Below are 20682 nucleotides of genomic sequence, written 5' to 3' on the forward strand. Positions count from 1 at the left end.
GGAAGCAGCCCTGCTGACACCTTTGGTTCCAGACTTCTAATTTTCACAACAGTCAGAGAACTAACTTCTGTTGTTTTAACCACTCAGTTGACGTGGTACTTTGTTAAGACAGCCCTAGGAAACTAAAGGACTACTCTGAGGAAGGTGTCTCTAGGGCAGACGCTGGCAAACTTCTATAAAAAACCAGACCATAAATACTTTTGCAGGCTTCATTGCAACTACTTACTTCAGAGAAGTAATGAGTTACAGATAATATGTAAACACATAGACTATGTTCCAATTAAACTTTATTTATAATCGCAAGCAGTGGGTCAGGCCTGGCTCAGAGCCTACAGTGTGCAGGTCCTCGTTCTAGAGGAATCATTGGGCAAAGTGACCTAAAGTGGTAAAGTGTGTGCCAGCTGTTCTCTAGTTGGTGAAGATTCTGGTACTGAATCTTCAGTACCTGCCTTTTTTTACCCACAAATATTCATGAATGGTGTGCTTGTGTTCGGGCCTGACTATGCATGAACTTCACTTTGGAAATCTCCTGTAGATTAGGATTAGGAAATCGGTTTTAACTATAGACTTGTTTAAGAATTACAAGAAGATTCTTGGATTTTTGTTTTGCTCTCATTCTAACAAAAAGAACTTTCAACTGCTCTTGCACCATATGTAAAGTGATGCTGATGAAAAGCAACTGAATGAAAAGAAAGCACCCAACCGTGAGCACTCACTTCCCAACACCCAGGGGCCCGCTGGGTCTTCCCATGCGATCTCAGCTCTATTTACTTACTTTGCGTTGTTGAGTTTCTCTTCATCGTTCAGGCTTTCTGTCTTGAGCAGGTCGTAGTTAATGGAGCCCGGCTGGATGGCATCAATGAGATCCAGAACAGGAAGACTTGTACTAATCCTCGGGTCCTGTGGAGAAAGAAAGGTGGGGCTTTGGTCAACTCATCCCAGGGTTATTTCTATCCTGTTTAAGGGAAGAGGGTGGTTCTTTCTTGAAGATGAAATGTATACAGCCTTGGGCGGCAGTGCCACAACATTGCACATGGTATTTCAAACTCACAGTAGTTTTGGTAGGGCTATCAGTAAGTTCAGAGAAAACTTAGTCTCTTCCAGCAGCAGGAGACATTCTCAAATGATGAATGGAAGGAAGTTAGCACAACTAGAGAAAAACACAAAGGCTGAAAGATGTCTTTTACCTAATGTTTATACAATAGTAGAGTAAAGGAAGGAATTACTTAAAAAGGAAGCCATTAAGCTAGGCACGGTGGTGCACTCCTGCAACCCCAGAACTCTGGGAGTCTGAGGCGGGAGGATTGCAAGTGGAGTCCAAGGTGGGCGAGTTAATGAGACTCCGTCTCTAAAAGGGGGCTGGAGGTTGGGGATATAGCTCAGTGCATAAGCCCTGTGTTCAACCTCCAGTACTGCAAAAAATAAAGCAACAACAACAACAAACCACATACATGAAATCACATCAGGAAGAAGAGACTAAGGATGTCAGAAAAACCTGCTTCACATGGGGAGCAGTGTGAGTGGCAGTGACAGTGGTGAGGGTGCAGGGGGACAGTTTCCAAGGAGACTTTGGGGAAACAAAACAGCCGTTACTGGGAAACAGTAATGGTACTGATGTGACTAAAACCACTGACGGTAACTACTGCTGCTGGGGCCTCACAGTGCTTTCACAGGGAATCTCACTTGATTGTCACTGCAGGACATAGACATAAAAAAAGACATAGATATAAGCATCTGTGTAAACTTTTTTGGGGGGAGTGTGGCGCTCTAACTCGGTTTTTCAAGTTTATTTTTTCATTGACACAAAAGTTTATGCACTGGTGCTGGGGCTTGACTCAGGGCTTCTCCCACATGCTAAGTGCACACTCTATCACCCTCAGGCTCCCATTTAATGTTAATTTACAGGCGAGTAGAGGAGTGTGTGAGGGTGACTGACTTGCTGTGAAGTGGCAGAGCTAGGGCCTGAACTCAAAATTCTGGCATAAAATGCTGGTTTCTTTTGCATTTGCTGCTCACGTCTAGACTGCAAAGGGACCGCGGATGTGAATCACAAACCTCTGCACCATAGATTCTTTTCTCTCCTGCTCCAGAAGGGGACCACAGTCTGGGGGACCTGTGAGTGAAACCGTGCGTCCCTAGCAAGGCACAGGTAGGGGCAATCATGCATTAAGGACCTGAATCAGAATAAATCCTAAGCAAGACAGAATACCCAGGAGCCTTGCCAGGAGCTAGTTTTCTAGTATCAACTTTTCTGTATAGGTAGAATAATAGTTTTTAATAACTATCATGGGTCCGTCTTTATTTTTGTTTATACAATAAAAGAACCACCACAAAATTAAAGCAAAGACAGAATCACAGTCTCATTTCCATCATCAGCCTTGGCTTCTGTCTCCACAGAGCCTTTTGAGAAAGGAGAAGTGAAAACAAAATGGAGCCACTAAAGTCTTCTTTTCTGCTTCAAAACCCACAGTTTTGGGAGGTGCTGAAAGGTAGAGGGGTGGCCGCACCTGGCAGCACAGATAGACGAGGAGGGACCAGGACTGTTCCCCAGAGGAAGACAGTTATAGCTGGTCTCACAATGTCTGTGAAGGGGAACTTCTGAGCAAAGCCCCTGGTACTCAGAGAACATCAGTTTGGAGCTCCGTTTGACTTTTCATTCTAGAAGCATCTGCTAGCTTCAGTTAGCAGCTTCCGCCCTGGTCTCTCTGTATAGCAATTCAGACAGAGCAGTAAGCTTAAGACAGAGCAGAGGTGGCCGACAGCTGTGACCTGCTGGCAGCTGGTGACACCACTGAGGCACCCTACCTAGTTCCACCTCCACTCTTCCAGATAGGAAGAGATTTTCATTTTTCCCTTAACTTTTAATCAGAGAATTGGTACCATGATGTGGTGCCTTGCTTACCCTGTCAGGATAACTCTGAAGAAGTCTCTCCCTCCCTCACCTGAGTTTTAACCTAGAAAAATGTAGGTAAGATGCATAGACACCATCAAAATATGGGACTAGTATGCCTCTCAAGGAAAAATCCAGCTAATGAATGGATGAGTTAAAAAATTTAATAAAACACAATGCTGCTGTCAATAAAAATAGGTTTTGGACACACAGCACAATTGGCTTTGAACATCACATGGGAGATCTTTTAGCACTTTACATTTCCCCCTTAGAATGTTAAAAATCTGATCCATGGACGTGTGCACATATCTAAGAAATACATCATGTTCCTCTGAAAGAACAAAGCCTACAATGATGTGTTTAAAATGATGATTTTTCAAAATTAAGTATTATGGAAGAAAGTGACCAGAGGTTTGTCAGAGGAATGGCCAGGGAGCATGGGAACAGTACTGGGCCATTTCAGAAAAATCAACATGCGGAGGGCCTCGACTCTAACACTGAAGGTCACTTAACAAGAAATGAGAACAATAAAGATAAGTCTGCAGCTCAAGTGGCTTCTAACGGAGGCTGGAAACTTTACCTTGAAACTGCAGATGGAGGAGCTTTTCTCTGCCTCCTTCAGTGTCTCATTCACCCAGTTGATGATGATGTCATCATTGACCTTCTGCCCACCACCAATGTCTTCGAGCATATTCAGTGTGTACCTGAATCAAACCAAGAATGATTTCTAGAGATTCCGTTGCTAAAGGGCTTAAGAAGGTAGAAATTTTGTTTTCTTTCTAGGTCTGTCGTAGGAGATTGACCGAACACTATTACACCGGAGGGCAAAAGGACACACAACACCGTCAGACCCTGTTATGGGAATTTAAAATGGAAACAGTCGGTTGTTATAATGAAAGGCAAAGCAAATACCTTCTTTAAGCACTAGGAAGGAAGTAAAAAAAAATGTGAGAAGTGGAAAATGAAGCAATGGACTCCAACCAGTAATACTGTTCTTAAAAGAACCATAAAAATCAAGAAATTATTCAATGTTTGAAAAACTTCAGCAGTGACATGATAAAGGAAAAACACAAAGAAATTTCTGATATAAAAGCAATACTTTAGCTTAAAGGTAAGATGGGCCTTAGACACGTACTAATGTTAGAGTTTGTGATTTCCTAAGAGAACATTTATTAAGAAGACGCTACGAGTCTTTATAATTCCACAGAGCAGAGCAGAGTCACCATCTCCTCAAGCTGCTCCCTTCTGGGAAGGAAAAGAGGCAGCGCCTGAGCAACAGGGAGGGTTTCTGACCTCCTGGTTCAGGCTTGGGAGAGCGGTCAAGGGCTTCAGTTACAGCGTGCTATTCTCTGACTGAAGCTCAGGAAGCCCGTGACTCCTCTGGAAGCGCTTGCCTAAATGAGGTCACCTCCACCTGGTGCCCAGGAGTTTGCTTACATAATCCAGTGGCTATCATTCTCCAGTTACTGCCTCACACAAAGCCCAGTTCTCCTGTGATTTTCCACACGGATGTCAAGTTTAATCCTTGAAAAGAGAGCAACGCCTCACTTGTTCTGTATTGAAACAGCTTCCCAGGATTGTATGTTGAGAGCACGATGGCCTCTGCAACTTTTTTTCATGAAAAAAATGTCATATTTAATAAACTGGTACTGAGGGGCTGGGGATTTAGCTTAGCGGCATAAGCACCTGCCTTGCAAGCAGGCAGTCGTGAATTCGATCCCCAGTACCGATAAAAAATAAAAAAAAAAAAATAATAAACTGGTACTGAGCTGTGCATGGTACAAGCCTGTAATCCCAGCATGTGGGAGGTTGAGGCAGGAGGATTGCCTCGAGTTCAGGGTCTACATGGTGGACTACATAGTGAGATCCTGCCTCAGAAAACCAAAACCAAAACCAAAACCAAAATAAACCAGTACTTACATCCACTCAGTGAGACCTCTCAAGTCTCTCCCAAATCAATGATTTCTATTCATTCTATTTTGCCTCTTTATAGAACTTCCTTTCCACGGTGCAGTTGTGACCATGTCATTCAAAGTGATTCTCCATGGCCCAAGGAACACAGATCAAACTCCTTTGTGTGCTTATACATACTTCAAAGTTTGGCTCTGTTGTTCTTTTTCAACACATCTTCTTCTTTCTTTCCCTCTTCTTCATCTCCTCCCCTCCCCTCCCCTCCCTTCTCCTCTCTTCTCCTCTCCTCTCCCCCATCCCTTTCTCTCCCCTCCTCTCCCCTCCCCTCCCTTCTCCTCTCCTCTGCTCTCCTCTCCTCTCTCCTCTCCTTCTCTCTCCTCCCCTCCCCTCCCCTCCCCTCCCCTGCCCTCTCCTCCCCTCTCCTCTTTCTTATTTCAACGGCTCAGAACCATCAGGAGATTCTCAGTACCACCATACATCTTCCTGCCTCCTGATTCCAGGACTTAACTAAGCCTGCTTCCTGGGATGGCCTTTGCCGCTAGTGAATTTCTAATCTTCTGAGTTATTCTCAGTTCAAGCAGTAGATTAGTTATTATTGTTAACTTATTTTAAAACCCTTTCCAAGAATTTTTATTTCAGGGGTACAGTAGTGAGTGATTTTCCCCCAGGAAAACCAAAAGAATAATGAATAGTGAAAATGCTCAGTTTGGGCTGAAAGATGGAACCAAAATGCTAAGAAATAATTAGCCTGCAAGATAAATATGCGGGGTAGATTTTAAAACATTCCTACTTTGAAAAAGACCTGCCTTTGTTTTGCTTATAAAGGTTATGTTTTATGGCATAATTGGCCTCTGGCTCCTTGATAGCTAGATATGCATCCCAATCAACTGCTCAGGGAGAAAAGGCAGATCAGTGCTTTACTTCATTAGATTTTCTCTGTATATAACCTAATGTAACAAGCTAAATGCCACCTCAGGTGAGAAAGAAGTTTAAAACAGAAGTACACACTCATTTTTAAGTGTAATAATAAAAAATAAAGGGAAAAAAGACTAGAACAATGCTACAGTCTCCATTTATAGACTCCACTAAGCAACTATTCATCTACAGGAGATTTGTAATATAGCTAATTGCTAAAACTGGACTGTTTACCAAGATTTTTCCTTGTGAGTTAATTAACTCTTACTCTCAAATGTGTTTGGGGCAACCATGCTCTTAGGTGGAATCCTGCCTTCTCAATCTCAGTATAACTGGTGCTTGTGAAGTATGCCGCACAGCAAAGCCCTCTGTCAAAATGAAATGTGCCCCGGCCCTCCCCATTCCTCATTCAACAAAAGAGGATTGATGAGGTGCGATGTGAAGGCCAGGGAGAGTGTGATTATTACCTGCTTGCTTTCCTGCCTTTTAACACTTGTTTTATTTATTTAACATTTGTCACACAGGCACAGACCTCAGTGTTTTGCTTGTCAAGGATTTTACCATCCATGCCCATGTGATTGCAGGGAATTAACTTGTTTGTCTGCTTCAGATTCTGTTCATTTGCTTGACTCTAACAATTATTGCCATCTGCCGACAGCCTGCTTGTTTCAGGCTTTTGTCTCCAAATTTATACACACATACTATTTGCCAGCTGTCCAATCTGTGAACAATTTCCACGAGCTGAAGGGAAAAGAAGGCTCGAGCATACACCTCTCCTTTGTTCTTGAGGGGAGGATGACGTGCCATTTATTGTCCAGATAAATGACTAAATTAGCACATCAGTGCAGTCCACTGAAATAAATTCTAGCTAGAACTGATGTAAATTTAATAGGTCTGTTAATATTTGGCACCCAGAGAAAAGAAAAAAGAAAGGAATGAAAAAAATCCCGTCTGGAGCCATTTACATAATTATCAGTCATTTCTTCTCCTTCAACAGTAATGCATTTCTTTTCCATGTACAATTCTTATGTAGTAAACATTCATGAAAAGTAAGATTTATGAACCAGGTAAAGGCTGGAACAGCAACTAGATCTCATCATATATGTACCAGCCCTCAAGAAGTGCTTTGGGCCACATTTATAAAACTTCCAGAACAAAGAGCAAGTTATAAGGTGATTTTTATTCTTATTGTTTCTTTTTTTTTACAAGATGATTTTTAGATATTATGAAATTTTAAAAAAAGAATAGAGTGGGTCTGAATTTTCTAACATTAGAATAAAACACCTTAAAGACTATTTTGTGCTGTAATCCATGAGTGAATTCAAAGATATTCGCTTTCCACTGGGCATGGTGACATATGCCTGTAGTTCCAGACCTTGGTAGCTGAGCCAGGAGGATCACTGTAGTTCAAGGCCAGCCTGGACTATACAAGCAAGTTTAAGGCTGGCTTGTTCTACCTAGTGAGACCCTGCCTCAAAAAAAAAAAAAATTTAGAAAAATGACATTCGCTTTGATTTTTAAATAAATTAGCACTGAAAGGCAATCTACTTAGAATTAAAGAAACATGTAAAAGAAAAATGAAGATAGTTTCTTCCTGTATTTCAAGAAATATAGGAGTAGTTCTTAGGGTCTTTCAGTGATGCCCTAAATATATGTAGCAAAACAAAAGATGGAATTGAGTTCATTAGCTATGGAGCTTTCTGTTCTGAGTGATTTCACATGCCTGCCTTCCATCAGTAAGGAGACCTCAGTTTTAAGATGGATAGAAGAGCTCTATATTTGGTAAAGCAAATGTGAGTCACACACTAAAGTCTAAGTCTACTGTGATCACTGTTGATTATCCTACACCATCTGGAAACACTGCCATAATTATATCAAGGACTAATCACAAAAATTGGGGTCTGCATACAGTGGGACCAAAGCTAATATACCTTAGGGACTACACACCTTGCCTTTGTTATGACCTTGCTAGACATAATGTAATGGAGCCTGTAGTTTGGGAAGGAAGGCTTTCTTCCTGATAGAAAAATATAGTCATTCTAACATAGGCTGTAATTGGACAATGTGAAATTATTGTCTATTCAGAGATATTGGTGTAGAGGGAAAGAGTAAAGCATTTAAAACTAAACTGTTGTGTACTTATAGAGTTGTTTGAAATCATTCCTAGGCTCATGGTTTCATACCAAAATTGTTTATTTTTCTTACAAACTATTTGCATATCTTACTATGTTTTATTTAATAACTAATATCACCAATAGTCCTCATATGAATCAAGTTTACATTTAGCTCCAAAAAGTATCAAAAGACCTCTGTTACAGTTATCTCTACTTAATAGAGATATTTTAAAATAGAGAACACAAAGATTCTCTATTAAAAAGACTTGTGCTTCTGGACCTGACAAACTAAGAGAATTTAAACTCCTAATACACAATGAAGAGCATACCAAACAAAGTTGTTTGGACATAGGAGGAAAAGAAACACAACACAGTGGTCCCTGAAGGAAGGAAAATACGAAACTGCCCCAGCACACAGAGTTTCCAGGCTGCAGTGCAGGAAGGAAAAATCCAAACAGACACCGCCACTCCCTGATTTGAGGTAACAGGGGTGAGAATTCAAGGAAGCCAAGTTGTGTAAACTTCATGAAAGAGAAAAGTAGAGAGCAAAGCACTTCATTAAGACCAGAGATTCATCCAGAAAGAAATTCCCAGAGACTTTGGGAAGGTTTTCTTCAAGACTGTAGCTGATTTCTACCTAATGAATGCATGTGAATAAACCACTAGAGGCTATGAGACAAAATATCAGAAATAAGAAAGTAGAAAAATCTTTGGAGTTCACACTGGGATAGAAATTGTTTGGTTCTCACCATTCGGAGTGGAAAGATTTTATAAAACATGGAACACCAGGTAGAGTACTCAGATAATATTATTTCGATAGCAGCAGACCAAGATAAGCTCTACTCTAGTGAAACTCAAAGGATGAAAGGAGATTTAAAGTAACCCTACTCTGTTCCAGAAAAATTTCAAGAATACTAAAAGGAACATACAAACATCCATCACACAGAAAGGAAAAATTTACAATCGCTGGCATAAAATAGCAGCACGAGAAATAAGTCAGAAAATATGGCATATTAATGATAAAAATTCAATAGAATTAGAACTAGAAATAATGGTTATTACAATTGCATTCTGTATGTTCAAGAAGGTTGAATAAAGAAGATATGTGGAAAAGACTCATAAGACACAGGATGGAGAGAGATGATGTTACTGAAGTGAAGACACTACATTGCATATACACAGTGAAATGTCGACAGAAAAATAAAACATAGAGGAAATGAACAGAGCATGAATAAATTCAGAGACGAGCACAAATGATCATATATAAATGGACTTGGTATCTTCTAAACAGGACTGGGTAGGTACGGATGATGCATTTGAAGAAATGAATGCCAGACATTTCTCACATTTGGAAGAAAGTTTAAACCTTCAGATCCAATAAATTCAACAATCTAAGGCATAATCAAACTGCTTAAAGCCAGAGGTAAAGAGAAATCTATAGTTGGCCAGAAAAAAAAAAAAAAAAAAAAGAAAACACACTACACAAAGGGAAAAAGAGTGACAGATTTTGTGGGAAACAATGCAGTTAAGAAGAGTGAAAACCATATTTAAAGCACTGAGAAAAAAACTACCTAGAATTCTGCGCAAATATTAAAAATGAAAGAATCTTCCTGACATATGGAAGATGAAAGAATTCATCATCAGCAGACTTGTGCTGTATGAAATATTTCAGGTAGAAGGAATAGGATGCCGGATGTAAATCTTAGTCTATACAAGGGAGGGAAGAACACCAGAAATGGTGAATTATGTTGGAAATTATGCATTGTTTCCCATTATTTTTCAAGCCCTTTTAAAGGTAATTGTTACTTATACAAAAATAAAAAGATAGAAGAAGATATGGCATGCCATCCACAAATGAAAACTAAACAGTGGTAGATATATTAATATACTAAAACATAGATTTCAGAGAAAAGAATATCGTCAGCCATAAACAGTGTCACTCTATAATGATGATATGACTCCTTAAAATGAAACAATAATTCAAAATGTGTATAAACCTCATGACACATTTGTAAAATACCAGAGATGAAAATAGAATTTAAAGGACAGAGAAAAAATAGAAAAACAAAAAGGACTTCTTTGTTAGTATAGCTCTGGGCATGGTGGTTTAACTTACTCACATTCCTAAAAATGTAATAGTCTATTTCTAGGCAAGAAAGCCAGGCAGTAAAAGCCCCTCCCATGAGGTGCACTACCTTCTCATCAGCTGCCAGATCAAGGCCAGCGTCAGAGTGCGGTTCCCTTCATTGAGATCTTGTCCAGCAATGCCGACTAGGGAAAACTTAGCTTGATTCTTCCCCAGTTCCACTGCATAATTACAATTCTCAAGCTATTGAAGAACAAGAAAGAAAACAATTTAATGTCATCACTTTGATTATCATAAACACCAAGTAAATTAATTAAAAAATACAGATAAAACTGAACAAAACAAGGTCAGATTGAATGATTCTCAAGTCCCTACCAGTTCCGAATTCTAGGATTCTGAATTAGATAAAGGAGGGTTTTCCATGTTTACTCAACTGGAACCTCTTTTTTCCATCCGAAATATTCACAGTGTACTCTTAATTGAAAAGCTAGAATAAATTCACTATTATGCATATTTTCATAGCTATATACATTACATAAATAGACAGTGATCCTCAGGTACCTGTCTGTAATATTTCTAAAAGAGACGAATTCATGGAGATGGACATGGAAAATTTGGATTCTCCATCTTACATACACGTAGTGGTTGCACATGTAGGTCAGATATTCCGGTGACTACTCATGGATCATTAAGGGTCACACAGATGAGAAATAGTGACAAATGGTTATGCCAACCCTGTTGTTGCAAAATAATGTTCCCACTGTGTTGACAATAGACCAACTATTTGTAACAGTCAAGTTGTCAGTACACAGCTCCAATTCTTTAGGAAATTAGAATGAAGATCCTGCTGGGAGGGAAAAGCCCTGTGGCTCTGCTTGCTCTAATTATCTTAATTAGAATTTTTATAAGATAATGTTTAAAGACATCCAACCCAGAATTATAAATAAGTAATAATGGACTCACTTTAATAAACTATTCAGGTTTCTTGACTGCTGTACTATAATTTATCCCTGAATGAACATTGCTTATCTAAGTTTGACTGCCTGATAAGCATTCACAAAATGTCTTGCCAGTTTGTGACTTCATCTGCCCCTTAAAATATCAGAATAGTCCTTGTTTACCTTCTTCATGTTGCCCCCAAGTTTGGGGTATGGCGGTTTGTTTACTCTGTTCCAGTCAACAGGGACTTTAATCTTTTCATAGAGTTGGAAGATGACCAGGGCATCTGATAAGTCACTGAACAAAACAAACAAAAGAATGTTCAGATACCCAATGTCTTATTCACGGTCGACAGCAGGCCAGCACCTCCTTATATTTTAGCTCTCACAACAATCACAATCACCTTACAGAGTCGACGGGAGTCACTCCTTTAGAGAAGAAGAAATTGTGATGTAGAGAAATTGGGGAACTTACTTTCCCCAGGAATGATGAGTTGTCTCCAGGAAAACAAACATGGCTGTCACAAATAGCATAGGAGACAGCTAACTGCCGATCTAAACCTCATTTATTTTCTGGCCTGCTTGTTTTTTTTTTTTTTTTTTTTTTTTTTTTTTTGTCTTTTTCGTTTTTAGCAGTACCAGGGTTGTAAGAACATTATAGGTTTAGCACACACAGCAAATTTATTGTTTTGCTGAAGTCTTGCTTTTGAATTGAACACAGCGAGGTTGCTACATGGAGGGGACTTTTCCAGGGGAGCATCCGACACCTTCCATCCTCATCAAGGGACCCACATTTTGAGGATGGATGGATACCATAACAGTATTCACAATTCTATAATCTTTGAGATCTTTCTATCTCATGCCAGGGATGAATTTCTGACTGTTCTTACCTGTACAAGTGGTTCACTCGGGGGTTAACGCCCAGTGAATTCATCCAGTTCCTAAATGTCCGTTCTTCTCTCGTCTCACCTGGATGAAACAAGACTGATTACCTTTCTGACTCCTAGACAGCAGGCCATTTTTATTATCTAATTTTTAACACAAGAGGCCGCAATAAAAACAGAAGGTAAAATGAAAATAATAAAATACTGGATGTGGGTGAAGGTTGCTATTCTTTGTCCCCTCTATTTCAATTCAACAAGTATTTCTGTAGCTTTTATTAGTGTATGAAAGATCCTTGATAAAATACCTAGTTAGATATTCTTGCTGGAAAAATGATTCGAGCACCAAACAAAGATCACAGAATCTAGAGAAATAGTCAATAGGAGACAGATGTATTTGCTATTCAAGTTGAGACAAGGGAAAGAATAGTATGGGATATTAATGAGGAGAGAGTAGAGGGTTTGGAATGATATAAACATGAAGGAAACAACAGGTAAATGTCTACTAAGAACACCAGGAACTGATTAGACGGGGAGCTGTGTAACACAGTGTAGCACACAGAGATAAGGCCGTCTAGGGGCTGCAACCAGAGCTGAGGATCTTTAAATGCTGATAAACAGATTTGGGTTGATCTATTACACAATGTTCACCATCATGGGTTCTTTTTTATTACTATTATAAACACTTGTTATCTTCATATTTTGTTTTGATTGGCTTTGTTCTCTTTTGTTTGCTTTTATTCTCTCTATATAAAAAATTAAAACATAAATTCTTGAGCAAGGCAGATATATAATGAAAACTATATTGGGAAGTGTCCGGCAGCAGTGTGCAGGATTGTTGAAAGGCGAGAGACACTTAAATTAAACGTGCAGGGGGGATAGTGTTTGGAAGTAGCATGTGGAGGATATTCAAACGTCTGGTAAATGAAGGAATGCTTCCTAATAGCTATTAAAATAATTGGTATAGGAGATAATATGAGTTCAACAGCAGAAAAAAGGAGGAAAAGAAAATAGTAATCTAGAAGACATTCTAAATGAAGAAGTATCAGTATTTGCCGGTTTAATACACTAAAGGGTGAAGGACAGGAAGATAGAGGAGAATCCAAGGTCTTCAGTTTTGATGACTAAAGGAAAATAAATGCTATTAAAGGGACTGGAGAATTTCTAAAGGGCAGCAGATGCACTGGAAGGTGGGATAGAAAAGCACTTGGTGGGGGGACAGCTCAGGACCTAAACTTCAGTGTCCTAAAGAGAAGCTGAAAATGAACATAAGTGGGCTTGATACATAGATCGGAGATCAACAAAATGAAAGCACCCTTGGCATTGTTTGCCAAATGACATAAATGCAGCACTACTAAACAGAGACTGATTCTGTATTTCCAACTAGAGTAATGTATTTTGGAAAAGAATCAACCAATATTTAAACCTAGATTTCCTTGCTTTTGTGACATTCATTTAATATTAATTTTGACACTTTATTTTGTTTCAATTTGTACATGAGAAAAACCACCAAGGAAACATTTCTGACACTTCTGTTGGGAAGAAACTGATTACAGCTTTATACTCTTTGTCCAACATTAGGGTGTAAATCTGTAAAATATAACTGGCAGGATTCTGCCTCAAAATAGTTTTCATGTTTCTAAGAATCCAGTCAGAGAAACAAGACAAATGAAAAGCTCAGTAACTGTATTCTAGTATAAATCAAAACCATCTTTAGATAGTGAGTGCTGGTCATTTCTTGCCTCCAGGAATTAATAGAGTCTATTAAGTACATAAACTAGGGGTTTAGATCTCAGAATTTATTTCATCCAATAATTAAATGCACTGTCTTCTCTAAAACATTTAAATTCTGATAACGGATGAAGCCTATGTATGTGGTACAATCGTTTTTCATTATTCTATAATTGACTTGATTGATGTATTTATTATCTTTGTTGTATATCAGATAATTGATGGGCTATTTACACATATGAGGGGTTTATATTTGCTCAGGGGGAGATTTTGAGTGGCCTCTGAATTAGAATTGTGAGTTCTTTTCCAAACATTTTAAGCAACTGGTTTACAGTTACCTTCGAGAGCACCCCAGTCAATGTCCTGGTTCTCTGGTTTGTGCAGGGCAGGGTATTTGTTAAAGAGGTTGGCGATGAAAGCCAAGTTCAGCTTAGGGTTCCCTCGGACAACATCTGTGGCTGTGACAAACTGTCGGCAGCCCAGCCTCTCTGCCTGCTGCAGCATGCATTCTGCCCTCTGGATGTCGTCCTTCTCCTGCAATGAAAACGGATGTGTCAAGGCTGGGCCCAGCTTCCAAGCGCAACGTGGTCATGTGTCATGTGAGAAGGGAGTGGAAGTCTCTCTGACACCCTGGGGGTAGATACTTGTTAACAGCACATTATGGCTTATGTCCTCCTGCACCCAAACTAGACGATCACAAGTAAGAGGCATCTCAGAAGTCAGGTAAGTGAAACTCTGTCCACAACCATTTCAGATGAATGGTTGGTTGTTTGCTCTGTTTGTAAAGAAATTCAGTAAATTCTACAATCTTTTCATTTTCATTGATTTTAATTATTTTTACACATCATTTCCTTTGTATTACTTTCTTACACAGACTTCATGAGTTTTTAATCAAAAAGCTTATTTAATAATTTATATTCTTATTTCAAATTCATAAAAAAACCTGCAAATTTAAATGAGAACTGTCAATATCTGATTATATAAACACTTATCCTATACTGAACCAGCATACTTGTAAGCTAGACAAAGCAAATATCAGTCAGTTCGCTTACATATTGTCACTGATATATAATGTCAATATATAATATCAATTTGGCTTTTTCAGACTTCAGATTGAGAACCACTCCACATACTCAAATGATTCCAGACAATCTCCCGTAATTAGTAAGCAGACTCTTATAGGACTAAAATTTTGTTCAAATATGGCCCACTGTTTACAAAATCAAAAACATCACAGTGTTCAGAAAAATTGAATTTTAAACTACATTTCTTAAATTGATGTTTTACTAGATAACACTGTGTGTTATACATTTGATGACCGTTACTTCTTATTTATCTTTACTTTATTTCTCATTTAGGAAGCGATTAACTTCAATATCACACCCTTGGATTTAATTCCAACAATGTTAAATAAATGAAATACAAAAACTGACAAAGTTAATTCTCAAGATCAATATCAAATGTGGTGGAAAAACCGAAAAATACACCCTTGATCTGACCATTATCCAATGGATATAGACATAAAATGTGACACTGTACTTCATACATTGTCTAGCTCCTGTGTACCAATTAAAAATCAAATCAAATCAAAATTTAAAAAACCTACAGTTTTAGTATTCAGATCCAGTTGGTGCTGAAATGATGGGATATAAATAAGTGCTTAGCATGGCAGATGGCACCAAATTAGCATTTGTGTGTTTCCAGATTCACTTTTCCACAATTATATAAAAAACTATTAAGAGTTTTTAATAGTTTCACAGGGATTTCAGGATTTTATGCAGAACTCCAGAGAAGGGTCTTGCAGGAACAATGGAACAACCAACACAATGGCAGTGTCACTTTGGCATCCTTACCCTTAGCCCTGACATGTCAATAACCACAGCAGGGATGCCTTCTTCATCTCCTTTAGGGGCCACCTGCTCCAGCAGGTGATAATAAGCCTTGGAATCCTGTGAAAAATTAAGAAGTGACAATTGCAAAACAGCACGTACTTAGCATGACAATAATTTCCCCAAAGCCAGTATTTTATTTCTGATTTCACTGTAATTTAGGAATGCAACTTAATTAACAAAGCTTGAAACATGCGCTAATTTGAATGTTGTATTCGTCTGGTTGCATACTTTCTTTTCTTTTTCTTTTTAATGGAATTTAACAATTGAAAATATAAGACACATAAAAGGCAACCCAAAGAAGCAGACATTATTGTATTATCCTTATGGCAGAAAAGCACATTATGTATTTAATGGTATACAGGAAAATATATATACCTTTATACTGCTGTAGAAGTCAGTCAGCTAAGGTTTAATTAAAAAAAAAGTGACAGAAAAAGGAAGCAGAAGTTTAAAGCAGAGTTTAAAAACACATTTAAATGCACAATCAGCAAAAGAAAAAGATTTCAAAGACTGAAGGCTGAAGCTTTAACAACTAGTCTGCATGCATGGGAAAACAGTACAGTAACAGGGATATTCAATGTTCCTCTAGAAACTAGAACAGTGGTTACGTTTAGCTGTAATAGACTGGAGACAGGAAGTGAGTCCTCACACTTTCTTGGATTCTATAGGATTGAAAGCACTCCAAGGTACTGGCTGCTCAGACTCGCGTTGCAGCAAATCCCTCCGCTGCTCCTTGAGGAGCGGTGCAATCACCGTGCAAGTGCCCAGCTTGCTTGGTCCTGCCTCCGACAGACACTGTACTTCTCAATGTCCAAAATGGTTAATTGAGCTAAGGAACACAGGCTTTTAGTGACAGGAACCCAAGCAATGGACAGCTAAGATCATGCATCCTAATTCTGGCTGAAAAGTTTTCCAGCAATTGCAGGGAGACAGGCCCAGGCCTTGAGAAACCCATTTCGGTTGGTGCTGGTAGAAAAATGTTGATAAACAATGAAAGTTGTACAGCTAGAAAAATGGATTTATCTTAGATCATAAGGAATGGGAGGAACTCTCCCCTTAGAAGCTTTTCTCTAACTGTCCCTGGGCTTGGAGGACCTGAATTCTACACACCAATGATTCCATCGTGTCCAGCACCAGGAAGAATCACTCAAAAAACTACAAGCTAGGGTGCATTCCTGACTGCTCCTGGGATCCGTCCTCTGCCTTGCTCTCGCTGGAGAAGGTTTCCACTAACTTCTATGGCAGGAGTGACTAAAACATTTCCCTCGTGTTTTGTCCCCGTATCTCATGTGGGTTCCCAAGGAGACTGCTTCTGGACTCTTCCAAAGTGCTCCTTTGGCTTTCTGTGTCGCTCTACCTCTTACCAAGAGCTGCTTCCTCACATTTAGGCATAGAATCCTTCTCACATTTGAAAACCAGAGCCTGACCCGTGTGACACTCTTTACCTCAGTTTGTAAGAATGGGAGAATCGTAAGTGTTCATTCAGGGCAACTTGTTAGAATTAAATGTATCGATGCATGTACGAAGCAATGAGATCAACATCTGGCAGGTATACAAGGTGGTTACACTTATTAGAATAATTAGGGGAGTCATTCTCATTTAATTTTTAAAAAGGAGTCCCCATCCCCCAAAGACGCTCCCCTTTAAGAAGTCTTATCTCTTTCCAATGCGCTATCTCAACCTGATAATCAAGCCTCAAGTCAGACTCCCCTCACAGAGGCTGCACAGAGACCCTGGCCAGGTGGTGTGCGTGACCCAGAGCTGCAGATGAACCCGTGAGGACAGTGAGCAGCTCCAAAACAGGACCACATTAACCTAGAGTTTCTGAAGACACAAAGCTCAGTATCTGTGTTTTCTCTAACACCAGATTCCCCTTTCCTGCCAGTTAGTCATGTTCAAACCACACTCCTCCTCCTACCTTGATGTCAGTACTGAAGTTGCTGATTTTGTTGCAGCCGGCATTTTCCAAGTGGTAATTAGCCCACCTCAGCAGGAGATCTTCAGGCGAGAGCTTCATCAAATCCTCCAGGCTCTCTCCTTCTCTCAAAAGAGCAATCAGAGCTGAGGAAGCACAAAAACCAAACAAAAATAAATCCAAGGGATGTTTGGGGGGTTTGTCTTAATTCTCAAGTGCTATTAGAAAGCAAAAGACAACAGCAGGATCTCTTTGGGGCGAATGTGCTTATAACGTTTCCCACAGAACAAACACTCCAGCATTATTTCCTAAAACAAGCTTGGACTACTGTGAGCTCAGGAACTATCCCCATGTTTTAGATGGAGAAGACAAGACCCCAATAAATCTCAGTGATACGAGTAAGGACACAGGTACAGCCAAAGGAGAAACCTAGACTATTGGCTCAGAATGCAGTGCTGGGTCCTGAAACCACATTTTATGACTTGACAACACTTTTGCTCTTAAGAGATCAATTTTGTAATAATGACAGTGTCTTCCTGGCTTATTCCATACGTGTTTTATATTTCAGATCCTTACCTGCTTATAATTATAGCAACTCAACACTGTAATCAATTTTCCTCTGTTTCCTCAGACAAATATTTTTTGCTCAGTTGGAAGGTTTAAATTTGGCTGATTTGAATTTGCCAATCAATATTCTTTTTCCTGGGTTTTAAGATCTCCATTTGCTTTTTTATATTATGATTAATATATTGGTTTTAAAGTGACTCTCAGGTTTCTTCATAATTTGTGATTTGAACATAAAAATAAAAATATATATAACTGAAGGCTAAGGTTTGATTACAGATTTCATTTTGGAGAAAAGCATCATTGTGGTTTCTGTGGGACCTTCCAAGGTCTATCTACTACCTCTGTTTATGCAACCACAATGCCCCTATTTAAATGTGGACAGGGTGGGGAGAGAAGACAAAGGCTGCCCACTCCATCTTTAGTGCAGAGTTTAAAAACTCAAGCGTAATTTTCTACTGTCTTTTTAAATTTTTATATTTACTGTATATGTTTAAGATACACAATATAGTATCTTTATACACTTATTATTTTTTTTTTTTTATCGGTACCGGGGATCAAACTCACGACCACCTGCTTGCAAGGCAGGTGCTTATGCTGCTGAGCTAAATCCCCAGCCCCCTATACGTATCTTGATATACATAGTGATAAGATTGTTGTAGTCAAGCAAATTAACATCCTATCATCTCAATCTCATATAGTTAACTTTGGATTCCTTTTCTTTTGGTGGTAAGAGTACCTAGTAGCTACTTTCTTAGAAAATTACCAACACTTAGTTAACTACTCATCATCATGTACCTATCTCTCTAGTTTTATTTATCTCACATAAAGGCAATTTTGTACTGTTGGATCCATATCTTCCTCTGTAGTCATCACGAGAAATAGTTTCTCCTAACTGGGGGTTATACTGAAGTACAGAAATGTGATTTCCCTCACAAAATATAAGTTAAAACTAGCTTTACTAGGGGCTGGGGATTTAGCTCAGCGGCATAAGCGCCTGTCTTGCAAGCAGACAGTCGTGAGTTTGATCCCTGGTATCGATAAAAAAAGAAAAGAAAACAAAACAAAACAAAAAAACTAGCTTTACTTGCTAGGAAGTATCTGAAACACAAAGAGCTCTAAAAGAAAGCTCTCAAGGTTTAAGTCCCAGACAGACTGAGCTATAGGCTCTAACCATATTATATTATATGGTTATATAATATATAACCATATTATATTAGCCTGTGGTCTTAAAAAGCTTGTGGTCTGTCATTTTTTTAATTCCTTAAGTTTATTGGTAAATTTTAGGTATACACAATGACCACATTCATCATAAGGAATCTGTACCTGTATAGGATATAACTTAATTCTTTTTTTACTTGCATTCCCCTACCTGCCCTTTAATCCCTCTTCTCCTCTTTATTTACAAATGGAAACAAAATAATGCTCCATCATTTTTTAAAGTCTGGTCAGCATGAATAGGATCTGTTACATTAATATCCTGAATTCAATACAACTGTGCATCTGTCTAAACTCGAGACTTCCTGACATCTTCCTCCTCCTCCAATTCCCAGCACAGACCCTAATCAGCAGCTGTACCTCTCACAGCATGGGAGACTTTGCTCTTACCTTCATTTCTGCTTATCTCAATGTCAGCGAACAACCCGATCTTGATGACTTGCCACAAAAGTCCCAAGACCAGATAGGGCTTCCCCTCCTTCAGGTCCTCGGCCCCTATATTAACCACATGGCACCCGATGGCTGAGGCAGAGTTCAGAGCCAAGTTCAGATTTTCCTGAGAGAAGCAAGTATGCGAGTTTGATTCTGGCACTTTGCAAATGTCAAATGATGACTACTAACTGGGAACAGCAATGTTTTCCTTTGGGAATGTTCACAGGCCTAAGGCATGGTCTTCACTAGCTTTAAGACCAAGGAGAAGCAGTGAAAAATACCATACCAGGAAGAGAAAATCCAGTAACTGAGGCCCAGAGCTTATACAGTGGCTATGTCGTCAAATCAGCACTCTGAGTGGAAAGCCCTTCTTGGTCAGCAGGAAATTAATGACTCATTTCATTGTTCATCTTGCTTTGTGAAGAAGACTACACACTGATCGCCTCCATTAGCCAGAAAGAAAGGGGCACCTTTGAGGGACGCCAGTGCCCTGTCACTGGCTATTGTTAATAAGACAATGGTTGATATAAACTGAGGTCATAAAACAGCAGCAGAATAGCTTTTTGACTTGCAGATTGGGTATTACAGGAATGAAACAGATAGAAACCAAATTCCTGGAAAAAGATGGAGTGGTTTTTAATAGGACAACTTACTGAATATCCATTATACCTAGGAAACTTGAGTACACACACACACACACAGATTATGGGTACCTATCATCAACAGTAGTGCATGTATGTAACACATATAGTTGGAGTAGAGTCAATAAAGTTTTCAACCTAGAGTCTATGTACTATTCTTAAATCCATAAAGGAAGAGGAGGAGATTTCTGTGCCAGAGAGGTACTGAATTTTTTATGATAAAAATAAAGCAAAGGCCATCAGCATTGAGGATTCTTACCATAGTTTTCAAATGATAAATGAAAAATGCTACTTCTACTTAGGGTCAACATTATGAATAATATGAACTCTTTCCTTATTTGTTTAATCACTGTTCTCAATTTGGTCACCACTTCTATTTAAAAAGCACAGAGTTCAGGGGCTGGGGATTTAGCTGGCAAGTGCGAGGGCGTAAGTTCGATCCCCAGAAAAAATAAAAGCACAGAGTTCACTTAAACTGAAACAGGAGATACTGATGTGTGTATCACTTAGGAAGTAAGACATTGTTTCTGAGCAAGAAAATTATGCTAGAATTT

General features: G+C 39.1%; 1 protein-coding gene across 2 annotated transcripts in view; it reads right to left on the reverse strand.

Moving 5' to 3' along the window:
* Window positions 1–20682, reverse strand: part of Lcp1 (lymphocyte cytosolic protein 1) — an 81059-nt gene that overhangs the window by 3764 nt on the left and 56613 nt on the right. For both annotated transcript variants that reach the window (XM_013141138.3, XM_063232763.1), the window contains exons 9-17: window positions 19446–19611; window positions 17277–17419; window positions 15320–15415; window positions 13805–14000; window positions 11745–11823; window positions 11038–11152; window positions 10026–10159; window positions 3471–3594; window positions 776–900 (exon numbers count right to left, since the gene is read on the reverse strand). In XM_013141138.3, the coding sequence (XP_012996592.2) occupies window positions 776–900; window positions 3471–3594; window positions 10026–10159; window positions 11038–11152; window positions 11745–11823; window positions 13805–14000; window positions 15320–15415; window positions 17277–17419; window positions 19446–19611 (1178 nt within the window). The remainder of the gene's footprint in view (window positions 1–775; window positions 901–3470; window positions 3595–10025; window positions 10160–11037; window positions 11153–11744; window positions 11824–13804; window positions 14001–15319; window positions 15416–17276; window positions 17420–19445; window positions 19612–20682) is intronic.

Source organism: Cavia porcellus, unplaced genomic scaffold (assembly GCF_034190915.1).
Source record: "Cavia porcellus strain 051 isolate PalLab524CR breed Dunkin Hartley unplaced genomic scaffold, mCavPor4.1 scaffold_21, whole genome shotgun sequence".
Lineage (NCBI taxonomy): Eukaryota > Metazoa > Chordata > Mammalia > Rodentia > Caviidae > Cavia > Cavia porcellus.